Source organism: Sinohyriopsis cumingii, chromosome 2 (assembly GCF_028554795.1).
Source record: "Sinohyriopsis cumingii isolate HCF-2022 chromosome 2, ASM2855479v2, whole genome shotgun sequence".
In the NCBI taxonomy this organism is placed as follows: Eukaryota; Metazoa; Mollusca; class Bivalvia; order Unionida; family Unionidae; genus Sinohyriopsis; species Sinohyriopsis cumingii.
Genome location: NC_142962.1, coordinates 131,046,093 through 131,072,038, shown reverse-complemented (window position 1 = coordinate 131,072,038; position 25,946 = coordinate 131,046,093). Strand labels below are relative to the sequence as shown.

Sequence of the window (25,946 nt, the reverse complement as noted above, 5' to 3'; positions counted from 1 at the left end):
ACTGCAACAATAAATGGCCAGGTGTACATCATGCAACGACAGAACCACATAAAACCGTTTACAGGAATACACAATTTTAAACATTGTTACTGATGCAGTTATCACGCGATTCATGTTGCTGTCAAATGTCGAGTAGCTGTCTCGGTCTTTATTATGGCGGGAAGTTGATTTGGTGCTGTTTTCGTTCACAACTGATAATGATAGGATTTTCGACACAATTGTTTTGTCCATATAAATCAGTGCTGACCATTGTAAACAAATGTTGTGGTCATGACGACATTGAGAAATGTGATGATAACAATATTTACGAAGAAAATATTCTTCTAAGTGGCATCTACTTTGATAAATGACAATAAGATAACTAAACGCAATTGTGAATTTATTATCCAGAAGTCACAATGTTAAAAGGTCAAAAGATAACACTACTCGTATCATTGGAAATTCACATGTTCCTTGTGTCAAACGACATCAAACAGCAAGTTCGATGAGAAAATGTTACAAACAGAATGGTCTCTTTTCCAACTGAAAAGGCAAAACATGCAAACATTTCACATGCAACACAACAGTATGAAATCCGCTACTAAATCAATGAACTTTCTCAAAGAATAAGTTCATACAAAATTACAGATACAGAATGTTGTTGCGTTTTTCATTGGACTGAGATATAAAAAAAATTTTAAACATCTTTGCCTCGGGCAAATCGTAACGTTTTTACTCGTGTAATCATTGCATCATATAAGTGTGCATATATTCTCAGTAGGTTCAATAACATTTGCTGGCTGACATTTGATGGGGAAAACAACAAATATAACAATTCTGTGAATCGTTAAACTAAATAAGGAACAAGATGAAACAATGATTAATAGATATACTGCATCCTTCACAAGTCATTCTCTAGAAGTGCAAATATGAGAGAGAGAGAGAGAGAGAGAGAGAGAGAGAGAGAAATAAAGAGACAGAGAGAGACAGAGAGCAATTTACTCCACATGATATAGCTTTTAACGTACTGATGAGCCTTTGTGCATGACAAAAAGAACTAATAGCTAATGTAATATTTAACTGCATTTTTCACACCTACTACATCGATATAAACACTAAATGACGACAATGGTGCAATCGATAAACACTGACCGCTATCAAGCCTAAAAAAGTAACCTGACGCAAAATAGTTACGTTTAAGACATGTAACCATCTGCCAGGATTGTAATACAATGTGAATTTTTTTAATTGACTATACTTTGCATCAAAACAACTTTAAGCATAATCATTGCCACAAAAATGGAATCGTGTCAAATTAACCTAGCAGTAGATTGAATACCTTGTTGTATATTATACTACAGCCACACTGCATGGGCAAACATTATATATATATATATATATATATATATATATATATATATATATATATATATATATATATATATATATATATATATATATTTGAGAAAATGGAGTTTATATGTTATGAAGTATATTTATCAGCATATACATGCTTGTAATAATATGAATCTCATATTACATTGTAGTCCCATATTTATTTTCTTCACATGAACTTTTTTGACTGAAATACATTTTTACATGTACAGAACACTTATCTGACGAGCCTTTACACAATCGGTACAGAATGGTAGTCTAACCTCGGTAGTGGTTTTCAAAAATATGAATGAAAACTTTCTGGTACTGTATGTAGATGCTCAAATTTTTAAAATGTCATTGATGAGGACCAGTTATTTCACTAGCCTGTACATGTATGACGTGTGTTTAAATAACTTCCATGGGCCAAGAATTAATACCGCCTTCGTTGGCGGGGTACTAATTTGATCCTGTAGCCGTCAACACAGCAGCCGTTGTGATTCACACAGGTGTTGTTTAATCACTTTTGCGCATATTCGTAACAATGCATACAAAGTGTCTCCCTAACTTACTCCAGCTAAAAAAACAAATGCCCGATCTTGTCCTTAATGTTATTTTCAGTGTAATAAACTAACGAATATGCCGCCGTTTTGATTAAGGCATCTGACTGGACGAGCGCCATACGAAGACAAAAAGACGTCCCATGTCATTATGGCTGCTGTTTTGTTAGAGATACAAACTGCTAGGTAGCTTCAACCGTAATTCTTTTCGTCCACTGACAAAGATATGATCACTTCGTAGCGTCCACCTATCAAAATAGCATTCGAGGCTACGATGTGCAGAAGCAGATTCCCCCACCCACCCACATATGTCAAAAAGTGAAAACTACGGAGATATCAAGCAAATAATATGGCGTAAAACTAGTGATCAAACGTCAAGACATACATGACGTTTCTTCTATCCCGTTTTCACATACATCAACGAGTTGTGCCTCTATCATTATCATTTAAAATGGTGGCAGGCGGCTATAGGTTTTGCCTCAGAGGTTAAACTAGCGATGATGCAATCTGTTAACAATGTTTGCCTTAAAATTCGAGTTAACACGAACGTAACCAGGTTCATTTTGCGTAAGGTTTTCGCTACTGGTTCGAATGTCCGATGCATCGTGATCAAATTTTATTTGTTTAACTACTTCAATATATAGAAATGCGTTATTTTTAGTACGTCATAAATGAAAATGATATCTTCAAGAGAAAATCCGGCCTTCAAACTGTAACCACCATGTTAGCTCTTTTCTAAATTCTAAGCTAATATGCATATTTTCAAAGTACATGCTGATCAATTAAGACAATAGCCAAAATTTAATCATCATTATACCGCCATGCTGGGTCAATCCCCGTTTTCCGAAACATATCGAATTAACTCTCTTCGAGAAAGGTCACACCGGCACGTCTCCCATGTGATTACGGTATGGATATACACGTTCTCCTTCAAGTCTCCCTTTCTCAGATTGCTTGATATATTAGCGTCGACCATTTTATTGCACGCGTATATTCATTGAATTTGATTCAAATATAAAATGTTACTATACATGAGATTCTAAATCCAAGCTGGTTTATCTCCACGATTAATGTAGGCAAACTTGAGACAGGAGGATCAACTTTTATCCCCCCAAAAATCTGTTAGTGTTGGAGATACATTAAACACAATTTTAAATTGACTAATAGACTAATACATACATACATTAAATTTATATAAATAATTTTCAATGTTACGAATATCTGTGGATTTTATTTGTCTGTATTAATGCAAGTAGGCCTACAGGCTACGATATTGGGTCGCAACCCCAATCAGTGTATTGATTCAGCACAGTCCATCGGGTCATCTGACGTGGTTACATTGTCTCGTAACACGTCCAATACAACACACGACAGACATTATCTTTTAATGATCGTTGGCAATATTAATCCCATCAAAGGAATTTGTTTACAAAAGCTGTCCAGTTATCGTCTATTTTTATATAATAAAAAGGAAACGTGTATCCCATAATTTACAAGTGAAAATAAAGTGGCCTCATTTATTCGAATTTTGTGCATAACAGTCGCAGTGCCCTATACGACGCAATGGCGAACGTTCTGTTCAAAATAGAGTTTAAGGGCCGATTTCACATAAACTGATGGGCACAAGTTGCTAAAATTGTACAGAAGCGATAATCAAAATAGTTTCAATTAAAGGCAAATTGCACCATGGCACGGACTTTCCTTTAAACACCAGAAGTCCCTTAAACACCAATAGAGTAAAAAAAATATGATAACCGTGAAAAGTTTTTCCATCCACAAGCATATACAGTTCAATCACAAAGCGTGGAAGTCGCAGTGACTTTGTGGTTAGCGTGCCAGACTTACGATCGAAAGGGTGCTGGTTAGAATCCTACCAACGGCCCGGCCCGGGTCAGCTACCGCGGTGTGTCCTTGGGCAAGGTTCTTTGCTACAAATGCCTCGGCACAAAATAACCTACTTGTGTTGCTGTGCCGTAAAACGCCAAATCAAACCAAACCAAATCAATTACAATGTATATAAACACAGTTCCTTTAAAATAAATCGGGACGAAAACATGATTATAAATTTAATTCCATTGTTTATGTTATATCCAGAGACAGGCTGCAGAAAAGATTCACAACAAATATTACTAGTTACTTATGAAACTTTTGCAATAACTATGTACCTCAAGAAGTTTTTGTTTTTTGTTTACATCAGTCGCACTGCATGTAATTTTCGCACAGATATTTTTCCTGCAACTTCTTTGTTTTAAAACGTCTAATAAAAGTCTAGCAACGGCTAGAAACCACTACTGTAATACATTAGGATATATCAATAACAACCGCCAATTTTTGACGTTTACCCGTGATGAGGATACGCATGTACATAAACCTCTGTACGGAGAAAAATCTAACGCCCAAGAAAACCCGTTTTTATAGCATCTTTTACGATCATAACATCTCCATGCCCATTTTCTAAAAATCTTGCTGTACAATGTCCTGAATATTTCTAAATGGTGCATTAAATTTTTTTTACAAAAAGTCACATACTTAGAGACATTTAGGTGCAATTATATTGGACATGTGTCCAGCAAGTGTCATTTCCATCATACTGTACTTATGACCTCCTTTCTTATCCACCCATCTAAGTTATAAGACTAGATCTGACACGTTAGACCTCGGGCACTTTCATCTAATGTTGACACCAGTCGCTACCCAACTATGGCCGACCAAACAATATAACATACCCGGCATACAATTCCTCGGCGATTATGCTATCAGCTCGAGAAAGAAAGCACTCGTATACCGGAATAGCGATAACCAGAACTGACGGAGGACGACCACTCGTACTGCAATATGCTAAGATAGGGGTGCTTATGGAAGTTTTGGAACCCTACCCCGTTTCAGACAGGTTTTGATACCCTGCTATGGTTTTGTACCTTTCTATATCTATTGTGTACAGGATCGTCAAATAAGTACTGTGTACATGTAAAAATGTATTTCAATCAAAAAGTTCTTGTGAAGAAAATAAATACGGGACTAAAATTAGAAGTCGCGTGTCAATAAGGTGTGACGTGGACTGACCAGAACACATGGGGATGTCAATCAGGGGTACTGAGAGATGGTCTATGGGTACCATACCTCAGTTCATAGCATTTCTTAAATACGTATCGTCAGCTTACCGAGTAAAAAGACATTCCAGTGTTGGTCATGACAATTTTTACTCAACGTAAGACAATTAGCAAGTAAACTACAGTATATCCTTCAATTTTGGTTGAACGAACACATAACATCATTTCAGACTGCCCCTACGGTCGGAACAACCTCACCATTAGCCCTTAGCCCCCACCAGGAAGCAGTAATATCAGACCTGGCTCATACGTCAGACGCCAAAACTCGCATGTTTTGGTCCGAACAACATAGTCAGACTTTGCAGTGTGTTCCTTAACGAGTTTTATATACAAGCATACGCCTCTACTTTTTCCGTTCATAATTAAACTACAAAGCAATATCGTGAAGTACGAAACTCAAAAATGTCGTTTTCTTGATGCATATGCTCAACAATATTTGCAATGTTTATAAAAATGTACGGTATATATGTCGTGCCCATGTCCACAAAAATAACAAAATTTACAACATGTCGTGCCAGTGTCCTCTAAAACATTAAAAGTTATCAGGTCTTTCTCTGAAAAATCCTTTATCTGTATTAGATTCCACGAACGTCACCGTAACCGAATCAAACGTGACGTTGGTAACCATGACGTTTGCATTTTCGTCCGTAGAGTTCTCAGACATACTTTTTAATTTAAAGTTTTCACCACTGCATGTCGTTTTTAAAATCTTGGATGACATAGCATCGGAACTGTCTTTGTTTTCTGAATCAGTTTGGTCCTTTTTTTCGTCGTCGGCTTTTGCTTTTTTCTCATCAGGAATATCAGAATACCAGTCAATACTATACGACCTCCTTTTCGGTCGAGGGTACTCCGTTAGCCTCTGTAAATAATTTCCATTAGAATCACTTGCACATATTTTACTGACGTCGCACATTTTGTGAGAAACAAATTTCTCTTCCTCTTCCCACCAATTTTCTCGCTTCATTTCTCCAGTTTTGAACAACAACTTAGCCCGCACTTTCGGATGGCAGCATTTCCCGCCATAATGATAATCACTCAGCCTCTCTTCTTTGTACGCTGGGAACACCTGACTATGCGTGTGCGCATCAAGCCCCTCTATTATGTGTCGCTCTTTGTCGCTCTCATTTCGCGAGTTCGTATGACCTTGTTGATGAAATAACAAAGCATCGTCACGCGCCGTCGAGACATCTGTTTGCCAGAGTTTTAAATTGACCAGGTCCTTTTTCTGTTCCCCTTTGTCATTATCCCGTGTCTGCTCGTGTGGATTGTTTTTATTCTCCTGGTCACTTACATCGTCTGAATCTCGCTCCCCAGCACCGATGCTAAATTGATGGGACAAAGCCCTAGACTCTGTCACCTGCACAAAGAATTAACAAGAGCTCTTTTAACAATGCGACAGGCAGTAGATTTAGAGATAATATCCCCGACTTCATTCTCGTTACCAACGATACTCAATGAATTCAATTTAATTTGTTAAATGAATAGGCGATGTCACCGTTTTGTAAAACGATCATATGCTTCCCAACATCTAGAGACAACAATTACCGTCTCAAGTCCAGTGATAACGGTACAATGGTTGTGACAAACCTTTTGTCGTACAGACTTCAAATGAATACGTTCACACAATATTTGTTTACATGTTATGATATCCGAACAATACTCATTTGGAATAAGAATTAATCAATGAAAAATAGACAGACAGAAAAGAAATGTACGCATCGCTAATCTGGGAATACTTGTAAACAACATAATGCAAAAGTGAAAACGTTATAACTTTGAAGCATAAAATGCGTTAAACTCTGTCGCAAAAAAACATCCAAGTTTCTCCGTTTTTCCACATGCACAAGTATTGTTAGGTTGCCGCATACATGTAGCATTAACACTTGTCACATTATGTAATTGATGCTGTAACTAAGCCGTTACAAGACAATACAGATGAGTGAATTATGAATGAAGATGCCTGTTATGTGTTTTGAAATAAACAGCGTGTCAATCTTCATTTAAAACCTAAGCTATAACGATATGCTTGAGCGGCCGTGTTTTTTTTTTAATTTATTTATGTAATAATACGTACATGTTACTGTTGAATAAGTAATTTTCAGTACAAAAGAAACGAAAAAGACAGACAAGTATGGAATTATCTTAAAAAAGCTTGCCTATAACAAACGAGAGCACAGCAAAACTACCCATTTCAATGGATTAAGACGGCTTGACAGTACCAATATTACGTTTTTTTTTTATTTACTCAATCTGTGTGCCCCGTTCTTAAAGGAGAGTTATTCTGATGCCCGATTATGATTTGTGCCGGGGGTGGGTGGTGCAACAAATGTGGTGTTAAAACGTTAGATCTGGCATGAGCTACTTCTTCCCGGGCACGGGCCTTATAATTGATTTTATAAGCCTCGCCCGATGATGTAAATTAACGGATACAACCAGGTAATGGGCCAGATCGCCCGCGGGTCATGTTTTGCCATCCCACACACCACCCCCGCCCCGTGTTATAATAACTAATACACCAGGTAATACATGTACGAACTGTAATTTTGTGTGTACATGTGCGGAAGGTAACGCATAACGAGTTAACGCTATCTAGGTTCACCTAAGTAAATCGCGCCCTTGATAAAATCAATATAACTTTCTGCATATACATGATATGCGGACATCTACTACACTCTACATGTTTACTGTTATGGAGAAGAAAAAAATACCTCGCTGCGTCTTCTCCTTTTCGGTCTTCTCCTTGAAAGCCATGGGTCATAACCCCTGCAATATGATAATTTTCTCTTAAGACATTTTGTAAAATGTTAGAAGATAAATAACTACCTACATATATAATAGGTGAAACCTACACAGACACATATGAAACATTAACCTACGTACCTTCTATATACAGTATATTTACTCATCTAAGTACATTTACCTTTCTACCTAGTTACCTAGCTTAACAAGTTACCTCTATACTTGTTACGTGTTTGACACTAAAACGGTGTGGTAAAAGCATTTATAAGTGGTTAACCATCTAAAGAAGCAAAATCAGAGATTATGTTATACAACAAAATGGCAAGATGCAATTGTTTCGTGAGTGTAAGAAGTTATCTTATTTTCTTACGCTGAAAATTCCTTTTAACTAGTAAGCTGATTTGGTTAATTGTCTTTGTTTGGTGCATTCATTGTATTTTGAGACTGGAATAGAGTGCGAGTCCGTTTTTTTCTGACTCATTATACCGCGAATACTGTTAATTAAATGCTCTCTGAAGTGGATTTATTTTTAAATATATGCAAACCAAAAAATGTCTAATTACAATAAATGATAGCCCATCATGACAGAATTTCGTTGAGGTTCATGCTGTATAGACGCATGGGGACATACGGTAACAATGAAGCTCAAAACAGAATCGATACAAGGACAATGGATTCTTGACATGCGCGAAATGCTAGTCCCACTAAGGTGGATTGGTCATTGGTCGTTATTGGGTTTAAATTCATTTTGCCATCTTTTCTAATAAAAGACGCTTAGAAATAAAGTAAAATAATATATTTTTTATCTAGACTGATAAAAAAATATCCGTCTTTCATTGTCTCTCTCGTCATAAAATTAAAATGTCAAAAATATTTGTATAATCTACCAATCAGGTTAGCGGAAGGCGTAGTTTAAGTGCGGGTTCAATGGAAGTTGTATATCGGAGGTCCGTGTCGTTAACAAGGATGCAGTGATATAAAAATCAATGTTTGAGCAATCTGTGGATCCAAGGTGTGCTTGGCGTTGACTTTTGTATTCTTTTTTTTTAACTGATGTTTAAACACTGCAGGAGTACGACACATCGTCGTAACAAGTTTTCTCCCTTGTCATTTCTTTAACACAAAGCCACCAAACTCAACCTCAACTACGAATCCTTTTGTTATAGCCCCAAATCCCCGTGCGTGTCCATAATTAGCGTTGATGCATTGCAGCAATGAAGACTGCAAGCTTTTGCGTTGCATGACTGGAAACTCGTGTAACGTTTTATGCCATTTTCTCCCTTGCAAATAATATCCTATTTATCCTTTTTACCTAGCCTCCCTTTCCATTAAGCTTCCATGTGATTAACAGAACGGACTTTACACTGTCGTGGTTAATGACTTCGTTTGGAAAAAAATGATGTCACCAATCTCTTAAATTGTTTAAATATATATTATTTAAATTTTTTTTTAGACCTTTAGAAGAAATGGGGACAAATCAGTTATACCTACATACACTGGTGTTGTTTATACAATTGTGCGACAGGTCTTTCGCAGCTTTCAGTTGTATAATCCTTAGACGAATCGGACTATGCAGATTTTGTTTTTATTTCTGACAAATTTTCATGTTCCACACCATAATGGTAGATTTTATTTTTATTGTTCGTGTCGTATAAACCTTGCGCTAATTAGCTGTAGTTGATTTTATTGATATGACATTTTCCCTTGTATATACTGAATCTACATGTGCCAATAACCATCATGACAAATCTCACAAGTAATTTTTAGTAGAGTGATTTTAAGTAATGTATACTTCGCTTTTTGCTGCTGCTTTTGCCATTTTAAGCAACTTAATTAGTGATGCTGATTTTTTGTTACTTTACAGAATCCCTTGGGTTCAGAATAACCTGGACTTTAATACTGAGACTGTCATGCAAAACTCGGATTACGTGATAACAAGAATGCTATAGTTTTCTAGTTACGTCACAAGAAAGAAATCATTAATTGGGCTAAACAAACTGGTAAAACCTGCATGAGAACATCTCGAGCTACAGAATGGGAAACAGGAAATGAAGTTTGCTAGATATAACACAGGTAATTATGAGGCGCCGTAGCGGACAAAAGCTGGTCCAATCAGAACGGTGCCGTTGAAATTTTAATGTCATACGTCCAGAATTCCAATTTCACCTGTAGTATCAAAAATGCTTGTCCTTAAAGTTTCATTTTCTAGGTCGAGATTTTAGATTGTATTTGTTGAATTAAACAGTAGTGGTTAAACGTTATATATTTTATGTCGAGGTTTTAGATTGTGTCGTTTGAATTACACGGCGGTGGTTAACATTTCAATGTCATAGGTCGAGAATTCCTAATTTACGTATTGGTTCAAAGAGTTTATTTTGGAAGTTCTATTTCATATGTTGAGTATTTAAATTTCATTTGTTGAATTACACAGCGCTGGTTGAAAATTCTGTGTCCAGTGTCAAGTTTTTAGATTGTATCTTCAAAATTATATGGCAGTTGTTGAAAGTTTTTGTCGAGCGTTTCAATTTAACATATTGAATCACACTGATTGTGCTGAAAGTTCCATTTTGTATGTTGAGTTTTTAGAATGTATCTGTTGAATTACACAGCGGTGGTTGGACATTCTGTGTGCTTGTCAGAATTGTTATTTTAGTATGGTGAAATGATGTGTTGGTGTTAAAAGTAACATTACACAATGTCCACTTTACCAATTCAAAATAATATCGAGTATTAAGATACATCATTCGTGTATTCAATTATGAGGTGCCATTACATTTCATGCATTTACGGTTTGAAAGTTACCATTCACAGGTCGATAATTACTATGAATTTCTTCGCTAGAGGTCGCTCTAGTGAACGGACCGCGTTATTTAAGAAAAAAAAGGAGACTGCTTCTCGTTGCTGTGAAATTCAACAGATGAAATCTAAATACTCGCCATATGCAATAGAACTTTAAAAAAAAGGTACATACAAGGTATGAAATAGGGATTCCCGACATATGATATTTAAATTTCAACCATCGCTGTGTAATTGAAAATGTACACTGTAGAACGTCGACATAGGAAATAGAACTTTAAAACACCACTGTATAATTCAACATAAAAAATCTTAAAATCTCGATCTAGAAATTAAAATTTTAAGGACATGCAATTTGATCTAACACGCGATATTGGAATTCTATACATACAACATCTAAATTTCAACTGCAACGTTCTCATTGGACCAGCTTTTGTCAGCTACGGCGCCTCATAGGTAATAAATAACGTAAAACACCATTGGGAAGCTGACATGGAAACCTATAGTCAAACGGAAAACGTCTGGGCTATATGAGCGAAAAGAAAATTTTTACATAAAAATTGCAAAGAAGTGCATGATTGGTCTATGTTTACGATAAATAGTGTACATTAATGTCAATCTGATTAAAACCAGATCTCTACCCCTAGCTGAAGATCTGACAGTGACCGCTTAGGGGGGCATGTTTTCATGACCTATGTTATTACCATAATCGCTAATGTTATCAGCCAATTAGATGAAGACTTATATCTTCGTGTTGGGAGACTAAGCACAATAGACGAAGATCATCATTGTAATGATTTAATTCACTGTCAAATTCCTAAAAGCTGCATTTCTATTGGCTAACTCAAAGGTCACATGTACATGAATCCTAAGCAGTCGCTGTCAGATCTTCACCCAGGAGAGTGGCGATCTGATTTTAATTAGATTGCAATAATGTGAATAAGAGAGAACGTACCTACATATTTGCCTGTGTTATGTCACGTATTATCCACTGACACTGAAACATAATTCCCATTTAAATCACAGTATTTATTCCTAATAATATATTCCTTTTTCAATTTGAAAACAGCGTCGACAGTGAAAGCCACTTACTCTTCCTCAAACTGCACGATAAGCGAGCGATCGAGTATATTTTCCTCTGGTTCCCACGTGCATTTTCTGAAAAGAGATAGGAAAACGAATACTCAGTTCATTTTTCGGAATTTTACAACTGAAGAAAGTACTGAAACTTCTAATTATTATAGTTCGCCCGACTGGCATCTGGCGATAACGATTTCCCCAGTAATACTTTATGCATATGGTTACTGAAAACAACGCTTGAAGTTTATGCATTACAAGAAAAATGCTCGTGCTAAAATGGTTGTAAGTACATTAAAGTTTCCTAGAGTTCTCTATCTGGCTTTTAACTTTCAGTAAAACATCTCTTTGAATGAAACGCCTTGAAAGATCGATCACCAAAACTAATTTCATTATGACTAGGTCTGCTTTGGTGTTTTAGGGCATAGCAACATATGACATTTATTTAAAACTGATCCAAGTGCAGTGACGTGCTTTGCCAGAGAAACACAACACTGTGTCCGACCAGGGTTGAGCTCACGGTACGATCTGAAGCCGGGCCATTTCGGTCGCGAGTATGATGCCATACCATTTTGGCCGCTAGTCTGACACGATGAACACTGAGCCACCGCGTCTCCTCTTGTTTCGATGAACTTCTAACGGGATAAACTCTTTCATCATGACGGAAAATACACCAAACTCGGCGAATAAAATTAAGAAAGCGAACCCAGCAAATTCCTACATAATTTATCGTAACGACTACTACCAAAAATCAAATGCTTTAAGTATAACAGAATAAATCAAAACAAAAGCCCGTGACGATGTGAAATTCATAATGTACAAATGGAAAGTGAAATAGCCATTCTCGTTGAATTGCTTAAGCACTGGAAACTAAAGCAAATTAAAATATATTATTTTCACAGAAGAATGAAAATGAATTTTTTTGTATGGAATTCTCCTTCAGTTTGCTTGTTTGGATTTGTTTAGTTATTTTTGTTCTTGTTGATTTGGGTTCTTTTGGTTTTGGGGTGCGGATTGTAGTGGGCTTGACGTCTTTGAAATGCCAGGAAATCAAACTGAGACTAACTATGAAACAAGATTCCAGGTAGGGTATTTTAGTCGCGTTTCTATCCTGTTACAGGTAAAACAGAAATTATTATTAGTAATAGTTGTAGCATTTACTGTACTGCTAGGACCTTTTAAACTGCACTTGAATTTATCGCCAATTTACTAAAATGTTTTGGTTTGGTGTTTTAAGGAAGAAAACGCCAATGTTACTTGTCAGCAAGGGAACTGGAATTAAGTGTCTTGCCCATGACTGAGCTAATCCGGTAGTAAGAATTCATTTGATTCGCGAGTCCGGCACGACAACCACTGAGCGAAAATGCATCCTGACAATGACTGTAATACACATAACTATTACAAGTCCACAATTCCCAGCTATGACAATAATAATTAATGACTGACAATACAAGCACACGTTCGCATATGTGTCCGTATAAGCCCTCACCCCCTTCTCTCTCTCTCTCTCTCTCTCTCTCTCTCTCTCTCTCTCGTGTTGTCCCTTACAAATCCACTTGCGCATTTCCATTTAACGACCCAATTTTAAATGACTGATCAATAAAAATCATATCCTTTTATGCGTAGATCTATCGGAGTCACGCGAGAGTCCGGTTGAACGATATTCAATATGACCTTGTTGCTTACTACGTACAGGACTTCGCTAAGCTGCTACAACATTTAAAACCCACTCTTTCTTACTTTTTTAAACCTCGGGCGATACGTATAGATTTCGACGGAGCTGAAAAGAGGCAAACTTTCTTGAAGTAATTAATTATACATGAACGACAGCCTGTATTGCTACCAATAAAACATTACATAAAATTATCACTCGCACGACAATAGCACCTATATTAAACGGTGAACGTCCTGATGGACGCCTCTAACATAAATTACTTATATTCGGATACATACAGCTTTCAACACCATACATTCGAGTTCGCGGAAATGATTGACTGTTATAATACAACCCGTACGTAGTACTAGTTTGGGATTTTATAGCTATTTTGGGATAGGCCGTTCAAGAGGTGACAAAACAGAAAATTCAAATCTGAAAAGGCGAAAATTTGAAATCAATGAATTATTTCTGGTCCTTTTTTTTTTAAATCGTCGAAAATTGTCTCCCTACATATGCAGACCATGTAATTTTGCTCGAGTTTCTAGACCGTCGCTAAAAAATCTTGTTATCCCCTCCCCACCAATAATAAGGCTCAAGCAAATGATTTGAAGTATGCGTCGTCTGTGTGGATCCATACAAGAGTTGTCGCAAGCTTGTCCCAACACGAGCAATTTGTGATGTAACCAACGCAATATTTCTGAAAGAGCATATGCGAGCGATGTTCCGTAAACCAAAGATAGAATCAAACAGTGCTAAGCGTAGTGATTTATATCACGCTGACATAAAATCTCTCCATCAAGTAAAGATGCCTTAAATAAAAGAAGTGGCACTATTTGTTACCATAGCAGTAGGTATGCAAATCTTATCTATCGGAGAAGAAAACCTGTCTATTACGGACGTGCACTTTTACATTTCTCTTGTAACGAATTTTGTAGCATTTTGTACGCGGTATTTATCACGAAACTTATGAGGTCTTTATGTCGTGCAAGTGTTGTCAAATTCTCGATAACCCGAGTACACTGATGTATGGTGACGACAAAGTTGCGCATCAATCTCCGCAGTCGAACAAATAAGAATTTCTTGGGTGCTCTTTCGCAAAATATTTGAGCTTCAGAGGTTCAATACGAGTGCCACGTATTCCGTGTCGTATCCAGATTATACAATGAATTTGTTGCCATATAGAAATTCAACCGTATTAACCTCGAAAGAAGTCAAAATGGCGTTTTTCTCGATGTCAATATCCACCACTAATAACGTTCACTATTTTACATTCATAGTAATTTTGGAACTGTGTATAACGTGCACCGTGTGAATATCATTAAGCCAGATCTGCCGTCAAATAATTCTCCGGCGGATCAATTTCTACGCTGTTCATTCTACGACTTGAATTGGACACCGCTAAATCTGTTCCGCCAGTACATTATATAACGACAGATCATGGGTTCTACTCTATTCTCAGTTTGGCGCGCTTTATAAATATGTCATAAACCTGTATTTGCCAGTTAATAGTGGTTGCCATTTCATGACATCTTTGCACTTACATCAAGAATATTTATTGACAGCCCGCACAAATGATATTGTACCGTACCGCAGCCTCTATAACTGTCTCGTAATGCGAAGGTACAGAGGTTCGATACTCACTCAGACCTGCCTGGGTCGGCTACTTCAGTGACTGCGTGGGGCCAAGCATTTATCTCCCATTTCTTCGGCACAATATAACCAATATGCGTTAAAAATGCATTTAGAAACAACAAAACAAAGATGATGCCGATCACTCTTTTAACTCACTGAAACGACCCCTTACATCTTGTCTATCAAAAAGAAGACAAATAGGAAGATTATAAAATAAGACACTTTGATGGACTCATGACCATTGGGTTCCGATTCAATTCCCATCATATTATGAGCCTATACCTGCTTCCGTGGCCTGTCCTTGTGCAAAGGACATCACTGTACCTGCCTCATTATGATATACCTTCAAAGTGTTGATGTGCCGCAAAACACAAAGCCATCCCCTTATATATATATATATATATATATATATATATATATATATATATATATATAATATATATATATATATCAGCATGGCAACCGCAAATAATCATCACCATTGTCATCGTCGTTAGGATAATTCTCATTAGTCCCTCGTCGCTTTAAATTATTATCTGTGTCATCATCATAATCATCATCATTGTTTGTGATAATGAAAGCTGTCATTTAAATCTATGGTGATGCGGCCTCTTCGATAAGCCTTACATCAGAAATTTCAAAACTTAAAGTTATTTACTCAACATTTTGGACATAATGTACTGCGCAGAAGCATAATATTCGCGGATTACCCGGCAATACCAAATGCAGTGAAAAAGCAAGTTGAAAACTACTTACTTTGACGAGTAGCCTTTCCATTTCACCAAATATTGCGCATTTCCCTATAAAACAGAGAAATAAGTACTCAATTAATACCATTATTAAATGATACCCCACCCCCATTCCACAATCATTGACACTAAAGGTCAGGGTTACTTTCGCAATAGATGCGGTAACTGTTATAAGAAATATTACATACTCCGCGATAAAACCGCTATAAAAAGATGACAACTGTAAATAACTCATGGGAAACCTCTATTTGATGTAGTCTGTCAAATGCGAAACTGACTTACCTTTCTAATTCTCTTTTTCTTAATATAATCGGCGATAAACACACGGTCTCCCATTTCTGTGGCCCAACTGACAACTCCAAGTGCCTATCGATTGAATGACGCACTAACTTGCAGTAGGCAGTTTTTGTAAACACCACGTCCGTAAGAGATAAAAATAGACAGACCTCGTGACGTCAAAGGTCAACTTTTGAATATCTTATGCTTGAATGCCTAGCGTCACCACGCGCAGACGATAAACAAAGTATTGATGAGTCAAAATCATTGTTGGTAGTAACACGAAGAGAGTAAGGCTTTTATTTAGAAGCAACATAATGTTGTATCGGTTTCACAATCACGAGCCACACAGTCATTCTTTTCATACGCTAAGCGTTTTAACAATTTGCCGTGTTGTGTGTCCCACTATCAAATTATTGAGTGTATATCTTTCAAAATATATTGCTAGCAGGGAGATTGTGAACTTGTACATACGTGGCAACGCATTTATCTGTCTGGTTCTAGAATATTACATGTATAAGCTAATACATAACATTACAAGCAAGTCGTCAAAACATTAAACATTAGCTGAGATACGGGTACTTCTCTAATACCATTGTGTTACATTTTTTACATAAAAAAGTAACTTATGTAAAATATTACTGCTACATTAATAGATATGTGACGGAGATATTTTTTAGCATTTACTCTTCTGAAAATTTCTTACACATCACTGATTGGACTGCTTTATCTGGCAAGTGGATACTGTATAATGTCGGATCGAAACTGGTTCCGAGTTTAGTCTACTTGGTACAAAGTATAAAGACCGCTCCGGTGGCCTAGTGGTTAGAGTGTCCGCCTCATATGCGGGAGGTCGTGGGTTCAATCCCCGGCCGAGTCATACCAAAGACTTACAAAAATGGTACTAACAGCTGCCTCGCTGGGCGTTCAGCATTAAGAGGTTAGTGTTAGGATTGGTCGGCCTGGTGTCAGGATAATGTGACTGGGTGGGACATCATGCTTCATGTCTGCGTCATGATGCCCCAGTGCTAGACATCACTATAAACTGCCACATTGCAGACATCGTAACCATATGACTGAAAAATTGTTAAAGCTACGTTAAAAATCCAAATCACAACATCACAACGTATAAAATTTATTCTAGATTAAAAGGCGGTAATTTCAGTGGTACTTGAATTACACTCACTCTGTATTTGCTTGTGTTTAACAAAAAGGTGTGTGTGCGTGTGTGTGTTTTACGCCGCATCAACAGTAACATGGAATGTTAATTACACACACAAAACTCATATACGTGTCATAAGAACTTTGCTTGAGATTTGTCTTAAAAAATGACGACTGAAAGGTACATATTTTATTTTCATAATTTCACTAGCACAATTTCAAGAGAGTGTTTAGTGGATTCCTATCGCTCCATCCAACCTCCGCTATCTCTAAAACATTTTGCTGTGAATATGTAGTTTCATTACCCAGTAAACTTTCTACTACTGCCCAACAAGAAGTTGTTGTTGTTGTTGTTGGGTTTAACGCCATTTTTCCGCACACGAAAGGCTATGCATGGCGGCCAGTATTAATGGTGGCGGAAGAACCCGGTAAAACCCCGGGAAGAACCACCGACCCACGAGAAGCTACTGGCAAGCTTTCTCACATACCCACATTGGCTGAATCCTAGACTCGAACCCACGCAGACAGAGGTGAGATGGCAGTGATCCATAACGGAGAGCGCTTTAGGCCACGCGGCCACTCGGCCCCCCCCCCCCCAACAAGAAGTGATGGACATTATATTATTTAGTGGTTAATTACGAACGTAATAGTTTTATTATATGATTTAGCATAAAATAATGACTCTTAACTCGCTTCAGAATAAAGGAATGCAGTTTCAGCTGCATGACGTAAAGAAAGATCAATATGGTGAAATATCATCACTCACGTGACGTATAAGATGATATATTTCAAAAGTCTCACATACACGTTGTCAACCAAATCTCACTCGACGCTGTATTCTCATTGGTATGGATATACCAGAGGTTGAAGTAATTTAAACATGACCGAGTTTGGAATCATATCGACATCGTGGTTCTATACGTAACGTACATAACGTAATTGAATCTGATCAATTTATACTGGTTACGTTATTGTTATTTTTTTAATTGTGACAGTATCTTTAATTAACATTTTCCTTTGGCTAAATCAATGTTCTATAATTATTCAATCTCTTTATTGATTTTCAAAAATATTTGAATGATCTGAGTTCATGTTAGTAGTTTTACGTTCCTTTTGTTTGCTCCTGTGATATGCTGTTGTTATTGTTATAGGGTTTAATACCCTTTTCAGCACAAGATAGGCTATACATGGCGACCAGTATTAATGGTGGAGGAAGAACCCGGGAAAACCCCGGAAAGAACCACCGACCCACGAGAAGCTACCGGCAAGCTTTCTCACATATCCACATTGGCCGAACCCAAGACTCGAACCCACGCAGACAAAGGTGAGATGGCAGTGATCCGTGACGGAGAGCGCTTTAGACCACTCGGCCACTCAGGCCCCGCCCCCCGATATGCAGTATTGTCACAGTGTAATTATATATATATATATATATATATATATATATATATATATATATATATACACACACACACAAATAGACAGAGAGAGAGAGAGAGAGAGAGAGAGAGAGAGAGAGAGAGAGAGAAAGAGGGAGGGGGGTCGTATTGGTGAGAGTAATCAAGGGTATTGTGAGATGGTATGGTACCGTTAAGGGCGTCCAGGGGAACAAGCCCATGCAAGCCTCTGCATTCTAAGCGACAACGGCATAATTTTAATCATCAAACCGTACAGAAAACGCACTCTAGGAAACGTTCCGCTCATTGTATATCGCTCGTCTCCGCCATTTTAGAGAGAGAGAGAGAGAGAGAGAGAGAGAGAGTAACGGAAAAAGTGTAACTTAATCTGAACTTCTTCATTCCGCGTCTTTTACACAGACACACACACTTATGTGGGAAAAAAGATGCAATTAATTCAAAGAAATATTGATTTTGTACCTTAATTCAGAATTTCATCAAACGTTTCCTAAAGTCGACATTAACAAAATATGACAATGGTTATTTGGCATGCTTTGTCATTTCTTTTTAATATGCGTGGTATTTTTTTATACTAAATTCTACACTTCGTGTGAGGTACATGTATTGTCGTAAAACGTTTGTAAACCGATATTACGCATTATATTAGTGCGTAATTTGCACGAAGCACGTGTTCCTCATCAGCAGCTGCAAAGGTCTTGTTATTATTGTAGTAGGTTTTGGAATGGAATTTTTCAATAAGGTATGACACAAAAATTCAAAACAAAATATCAAACAACAACAACAACAAACCAAGGTATGACCACGATGTGGGCTCCTTCAAGACCAACCTTCGAACTATGTTCATTCTGAAATAGTATAGTAGCAAGTGTGTGCAGCTAAAATGACGTCATTACTGCACCGAATTGGAGCCATTTATACCACCCTTGAAAAGCGACCCAACGGTCATCTGACATGAATATGTTAAATGAAAATCCAGATTCATATAGGTCTCTTTTCACCTTCAAGTTTAGGGCTAAGGGTGACCGAGTGCTCTTAGGTTCTTGCCTTTACACACACACACACACACACACACACACACACACACACACACACAATCACACCTCTTACTTCTGTCTGTATGAGCTAGACCAATATGGATGTGTGAGAAAGTATACCAGCAGCTTCCCATGGGTCGGTGGCTCTTCGCAGTGGCCTTCACGGGTTCTTCGTCAACGATACTACGGTTTAAATAGATGAAAAGTAGTGTCTCTCTATTATGTTCTAAAGACTGATAGCGTTAATCACACACACAAGAAAGCAAGTATAACCTTGAAGTGCGAAGAAAATGCTTCATGCTTTAAGGGACAAACAGATGAGACCGCTTCGGTGGCCTAGTGGTTAGAACGTTCGCCTCGCATGCGGGGGGTCGGATGGTCTGAACCCCGGCCGAGTCATACCAAAGACTTATAAAAATGGTACTAATAGCAACCTAGCTAGACGCTCAGCAATCAAGAGGTTAGTATTATGACTGGTCGGCCCGGTGTTAGGAGAGAGAGAGAGAGAGAGAGAGAGAGAGAGAGAGAGAGAGCAGTAGCGTAAAAATGTTTCGTATTTTCTGTTTCTCCTCAAGCGTACCTTACAGTATAAAAAAATTTCTATTACTGCACTGTAAACGTAAATGTAACAGTTAAATGTCTTTTCCATACGCACAAAACAATTCAGTGGCTTAGTCGTTAGTGTGTCTGACACCCGACCTAACTGCGTCAGGTACGAATCCTAAAATCGGACCAGATCAGACTGACTACGATGGTGGATCTTTATGAAAGTCGCTTTGATTGCTTCAGCAAAAATAACGTATTTATGTTATTGAATCGATCGATGTTCGTAACAGAGGAATTGTTTTGGGGTGTTTTTCCATTTGGTATGTCATTCCAGTTTATAAATGTCGCTGGAAAGAGAATGAACTATATAACTGCGTACTGCACATTATTTTTGCTTATTATATGCTAGACAATGAATTACTAGATTTTCTGAGACAAATAATATCATAATTTTTCACTGGCCGTCACGGATAACATCAAAAACATGAAATTCGAAGTTATTCTAAGGTACTTACGTAATCAAGAGGTTACAGAGGACTCGAGTTCAAAAATCCAACAAGGCGCGTATTACATTTTTTTTTTAATTGTGCTACTTTGGATTGGATAGGAGAATCTTTATGTTACTGGTGATATTTTTGTGCGAGAAATTACAAAACTGCAGAACTTAGACGGCAAAGAGCTGGCATCGCGCGGGATCCAGTAAGAAATCTGCTACTTTAACTCGTTAGACAGTACATCTTATTAGACAAAACGTCTGAGCATAAAATAAAATGAAAACTGCTTGCTACGAGTGAATAACGGACCTATCTCATTTCGTGGGGAAAAAGTGTTTTCTCTCGTGGCTCGTAGGTAAAAAAAAAGTCGTTAAAATACTGAACGTCTCACCCACTCGATAACATATATCAGTTATTCACTCGTTTCAATCAAATATCCTGTTTATATTTGCATCATGACGGAGAAAAGACCCTGAAATGTTCCCAAATGTCATCACCCACTACATCGAATACCTCTTAATATCGTTGTCTGAAGTATGTAAATGCACAATGTATCTGAGTAGCAGATGAAACATGCAGTTTGCTGTCATTTAGTAGATTAACTGTAGTGAGTTGCAGGATGATATGGAAATTTCTTTTGTTTGGAATTTGGACGTGTCATTTGGAAAAACCTTTCAATGTCACACATATCTTACTGTTATCAGTCATGGTTCATGTTAGCACTGATGTTAATCCTTAACAATATACTAGTTTCTTTGTTAACTGACGGGCGATGTGCACTGAGACCACTTTTGATTTCATCATTCTGCCACCTAAAATCATCGTCTCAAACACTACAGCAACAGATAATAAACCCAACGATACAAAGCTCTGTGTGTGTGTGTGTGTGTGATTAGGATTTTTAACGTAGCTTTAACAAATTTTCAGCCATATCGCTACGATGTCTGCAGTGTGGCAGTTTATAGTGATGTCCAGCACCGGGGCATCATGCCGCAGGCATGTAGCATGATGCCCCACCCAGTCACATTATCCTGACACCAGGTCGACCAGTCGTAACACTAACCTCTTAATGCTGAGCGTCCAGCGAAGCAGTTGTCAGTACCATTTTTGTAAATCTTTGGTATGACTCGGCCGGGGATCGAACCCACGACCTCCCGCTTCCGAGACGGACGCTCTAACTATAAAGCTGCCAAACGAAAGCTGGTAAACAAGGTGTCCTAAAATGTTATTTTCCAGAATAGTTACTAATAAAGGTGGACTAGAGAGAATTATTTTGACTTCGATGGGAATCTTAAAAGTTTGACAGTTGGAAAAAGTTGTGGTTTGTATGTAATAGAAATCATGTATTGTTGGAATTTCATACAATACTCTGATAGAAATTGTGAGAATTACTTTACCTATCTTAAATGATATGTATCATGTATGGTACGAACTGATTTTACTGTGTCTATGTCACTGAATCGTTAATTAGCAAGTAACATAGTTCAGACAAGATGTGAAGCCAATTAGTTCATTCCTGTAATTAAGTTGTGAATCCTCTTAATCAAGGAAAATAGGTATGTGATGACCGACATCATTCAGCCAGTCATGTACAGCCCACAGCGGGATGTAACAGTTTATCTGAGAGTTCTAGTTATGCCATGGTTCTAGTATGAATGCGTCTTAGTGCTAGAGAAAGAAATTAATCTCATGACAATAGGTTGTGTTTCAGGTTGCGAGCTGACCACATTACTTTAGTTCTGTTAAATTACGATAGACGATATTTGAAGCAAAAAGAGTGGGAATAACGTTTGACCCCAGGAGAAGAATAACCTGGAAAATACTTAGGTCTAGTATTATAATTTTTTGAAGGCAAAATAGTTCCATAACGGTGCACCAGAGTGGGAAGGAGTACAGACTACACCAAGTTACGGTTGATGATCCGAAGGGATGAGAGAGAGAGAGAGAGAGAGAGAGAGAGAGAAGGACAGAAGGAAGGAAAAGACATACAGTAACAATGACCCGTTACCCTCAGTGATTCATAAAGGACCGGAAACAATCAGATCATGTTAAAATGCCGGCAGTTTGAGTTCGATCATTCACTCGAGTATATGATGCAATTTGTTTCATCTGTATAGCAAAACGACTAATTACACTTCGCATACATTTTTAATTCTATTTCTAAGAGCAAGTGTATCATTTACACGTCATGCCCAATTTCATTTTTCTTATGTAATTGATTAAATTGTTATATTTTACATATGGGGGTAAGTGTTGTTCTATTCTGCTCTGATCAATAACACCGTTGTCGATAATCCCCTAGATAACGATAACCAAAGAACCATAATATATCACTCTCCGTCCTCAATATATACTGAAGATTTATAATACTGCTAACATATACTGATTGCTAATTGTAAATGTCATTATATCATTGATACGTAGGTTGACAATAATTATTTAATGGTGCTAATACGTTATTTACTCCCTTGTAAGTCGAGTCAACTTGCAAATAACATAATGCGCCTCCAGATCAGTGTCTATATTTTTTGTTTTACATATTACTCCTAACAAAGTGCACAGAACAAGATCTGCCGGAGCATAAGGTACTGGCAGATCTGGGTCCGTGCAGAATGCTGTTGGATTGTCTTCTAAGCGAGTAACGACGGTATTTGTAGCATTACTAATAGTTTTCAATGTGCACATTTCTCTCTTTACAACATAAATGGCACTCTTTACAACATAAATGGCACTCTTTACAATATAAATGACACTCTTTGCAATATAAATTACACTCTAAAACAAAATTGCACGAATCTTCTATAATATTACAAAATCTGCATTTTGTCTCATTCATTGGTACATTAGCAATTTTCGCACCAAATGTTGAATGTTACTTGTTTCAATTGCACGCAGTGACAGATGAAATTCGAAAAGGAAGGTATTGTAAAGTATTTGATACTCCCAAAACGACCAAAAATTGAAGACTTTCAAATGTCGTTCATGATTTTATACGTAAAGGACCATTATTGATTACAACAGTCCGAAAAAATTGTGAAAATGATCTTTTGAAATGACTAAAGAGGGGACAGTAGAATGTGTGAATATAATATATATATATATATATATATATATATATATATATATATATATATATATATATATATATATATATATAGGGGAAGGAGTATTTTAGAAGGAATGAAACAAAAAATATACAAAATATAACACACACACACACACACACAGAGAAATACACAACAACCAACAACATAGCAAGGATTTACCGACTAAAGAATGAAATGTCTGTAATGTTATCGTTAATATATATTCCTGTAAATGTACACTGTATGTGTACGGTCTTACAGATAATAGACATTGCATTGCGACGTAACCAAAGATGGATGTACAATGGAGGTGGCATTGGATAATTTGCCAACCAATTAGCAATACCTGTAAGGTATGACAGTGACAGTAATGAGCGCAGATCATCACATAGCTTACGAACGTCCTTTCAAAATATCCTAGCCTCTTTCCGTAGAACTACGCACGTATTTCTAACACATGCGACAGAAATTGAATAGGATGTTCCAAACGTGGATGATACAAGGCGCCTCAAGGCGCTTACCTCTACAAATCAATCATATCTCACCCCTGTCCGCGTGGATTTGAGTGTCGGCAAGGTTAACTGAAATAGGTCAGAACGCTTGCTAGTCTGGTGCACTGGCCTCCCATGATGTACCGTCACGTAACGTTGACTGTCCGATACCAGTGGAGAAATTCAAGATGGTGGAAGTACTATAAATAAGTGTTGGAAATAAAGAAATAACTTTGAATTTGTTAATTCCAACTGTGTTGTTGCCGGTGTAGTGTTAAATTTTGACCCTCGTTGAATTCTGACCCTCCGGGTCTGCTTTTAACGTTGAAAGCTGACCAAGGGTCAGTTCTTAACGTTGTATTTTGATTTTCACAGTCGTTGAAAACTGATCGCAGCGTTGAATTTTGATCAGATTTCCGGATCATTATTTAACGGATATTGTTTGAAGTTATGCATACATGGGTTTATGAATCGTCAAAAAGGAAATGCTTAGTATGTATAAAATCAACAAAAGCAATGTAATGCAGTACATGTAGTAATGAAATTATGAATATAGTTATCTTCCTTATTTGAAATGAATATAATGTAATTTTGTTTTGTACTTTGCCTGCTGCGTTCCATCAAACAATCAATGACCCTCTTCGAACTTAACCAAACAAAATCAACCATGGGAATGGAGTGAAAAACGATAAAGCGTTTGAAAAACTCAAACAGAATTTAACAAATAACGCAATAATAGCGTAATTCGATCCTAATAAGGAAACGCAGTTAATTGTACATGCAGTTCCTGTCGGTCTAGGCACATTATTAACTAATAATGGAAAGATTATTGCCTACGCCTGTAGAGCACTTTCAGATGTAGACCAACAAGTAAAGAAAGACATCAAACACACATATCGTCCATCAGTATCAACACAGATTGGGGGGGGGGGGTTGATTTATCGGACTACGCCTGATCTAGTAAACGGTAGCGCACGATATACTTGGTCTTGTTCATGACATTGGGTATAAGTTTTTTTTTTTAAACTTAGTATCTCCAAGGCCAAACTTGTCTTTTTGTGCTAGATGTTCCGGAGAGAGCATCTCACTGGAGACTAATAGTTGTTCAGCGCAGAAGGGATAATCGTTGTGTAGATCCTATAAGTGTTTGGGTAGGTTAAGACACCTTCGACAAAACAGCCAACGTCGTCGACATAACCGTCAGCACGTTCCTGCATAAACTGTTCACCCGATATCCAGTGAAATCCACCTTGGAGATAAAGGATATATGTGGAAGGTTTATTGTGATCTTAGTTGTACATGTTTTGTTGTTGGCGATGGCATACTTTTGGTGACGACTGAGATTCCCCCTCGCACCATATGCTCTGTAAATATAAACATGTCTGGGTCGGTGAAAAGCTTGAGTTGCACCTGACATGTTTTAAGTAGAACATCCCATGATAAACCGGGTGATGAAAAGTACCACAGAAAATCCAGCTGATAATGTTTCTGGCAGGTATCTCTGAAATTTTTAAACATGTCTGCGAGTAACAGCACGTCGGTTTTCAGATACACATCGTGGTAATCGCCAAGTCTGACAACCAAAGGTTTTCAAGACCACGAGTGCTCTGTCGTATTCGCCGTCGGTGATGTGTTCTAGGTAGAGTGAGGAATAAAGGGCATCTTTGTTTTGAAGAGAAGTTTCCTCAGACCGTGGGCAGCTATCGATGTACTCGTAAGAATAAATTCCTTTTTGTTTGAGTAGATATATTTTTTTCTGGATTG

At 37.4% G+C, this 25,946-nt stretch overlaps 1 protein-coding gene across 1 annotated transcript; it reads right to left on the bottom strand.

Annotated features, from left to right (window-relative positions):
• Window positions 1-362: 362 nt before the first annotated feature.
• Window positions 363-16,085, bottom strand: LOC149805842 (uncharacterized). Its single transcript, XM_089950561.1, has 5 exons — window positions 15,959-16,085; window positions 15,684-15,727; window positions 11,654-11,719; window positions 7,735-7,789; window positions 363-6,383 (listed from the first exon to the last, which is right to left on the bottom strand). The coding sequence occupies exons 1-5, from the start codon at window positions 16,010-16,012 to the stop codon at window positions 5,556-5,558; spliced, it is 1,047 nt and encodes a 348-aa protein (XP_089806687.1). The 5' UTR covers window positions 16,013-16,085; the 3' UTR covers window positions 363-5,555.
• Window positions 16,086-25,946: the final 9,861 nt, after the last annotated feature.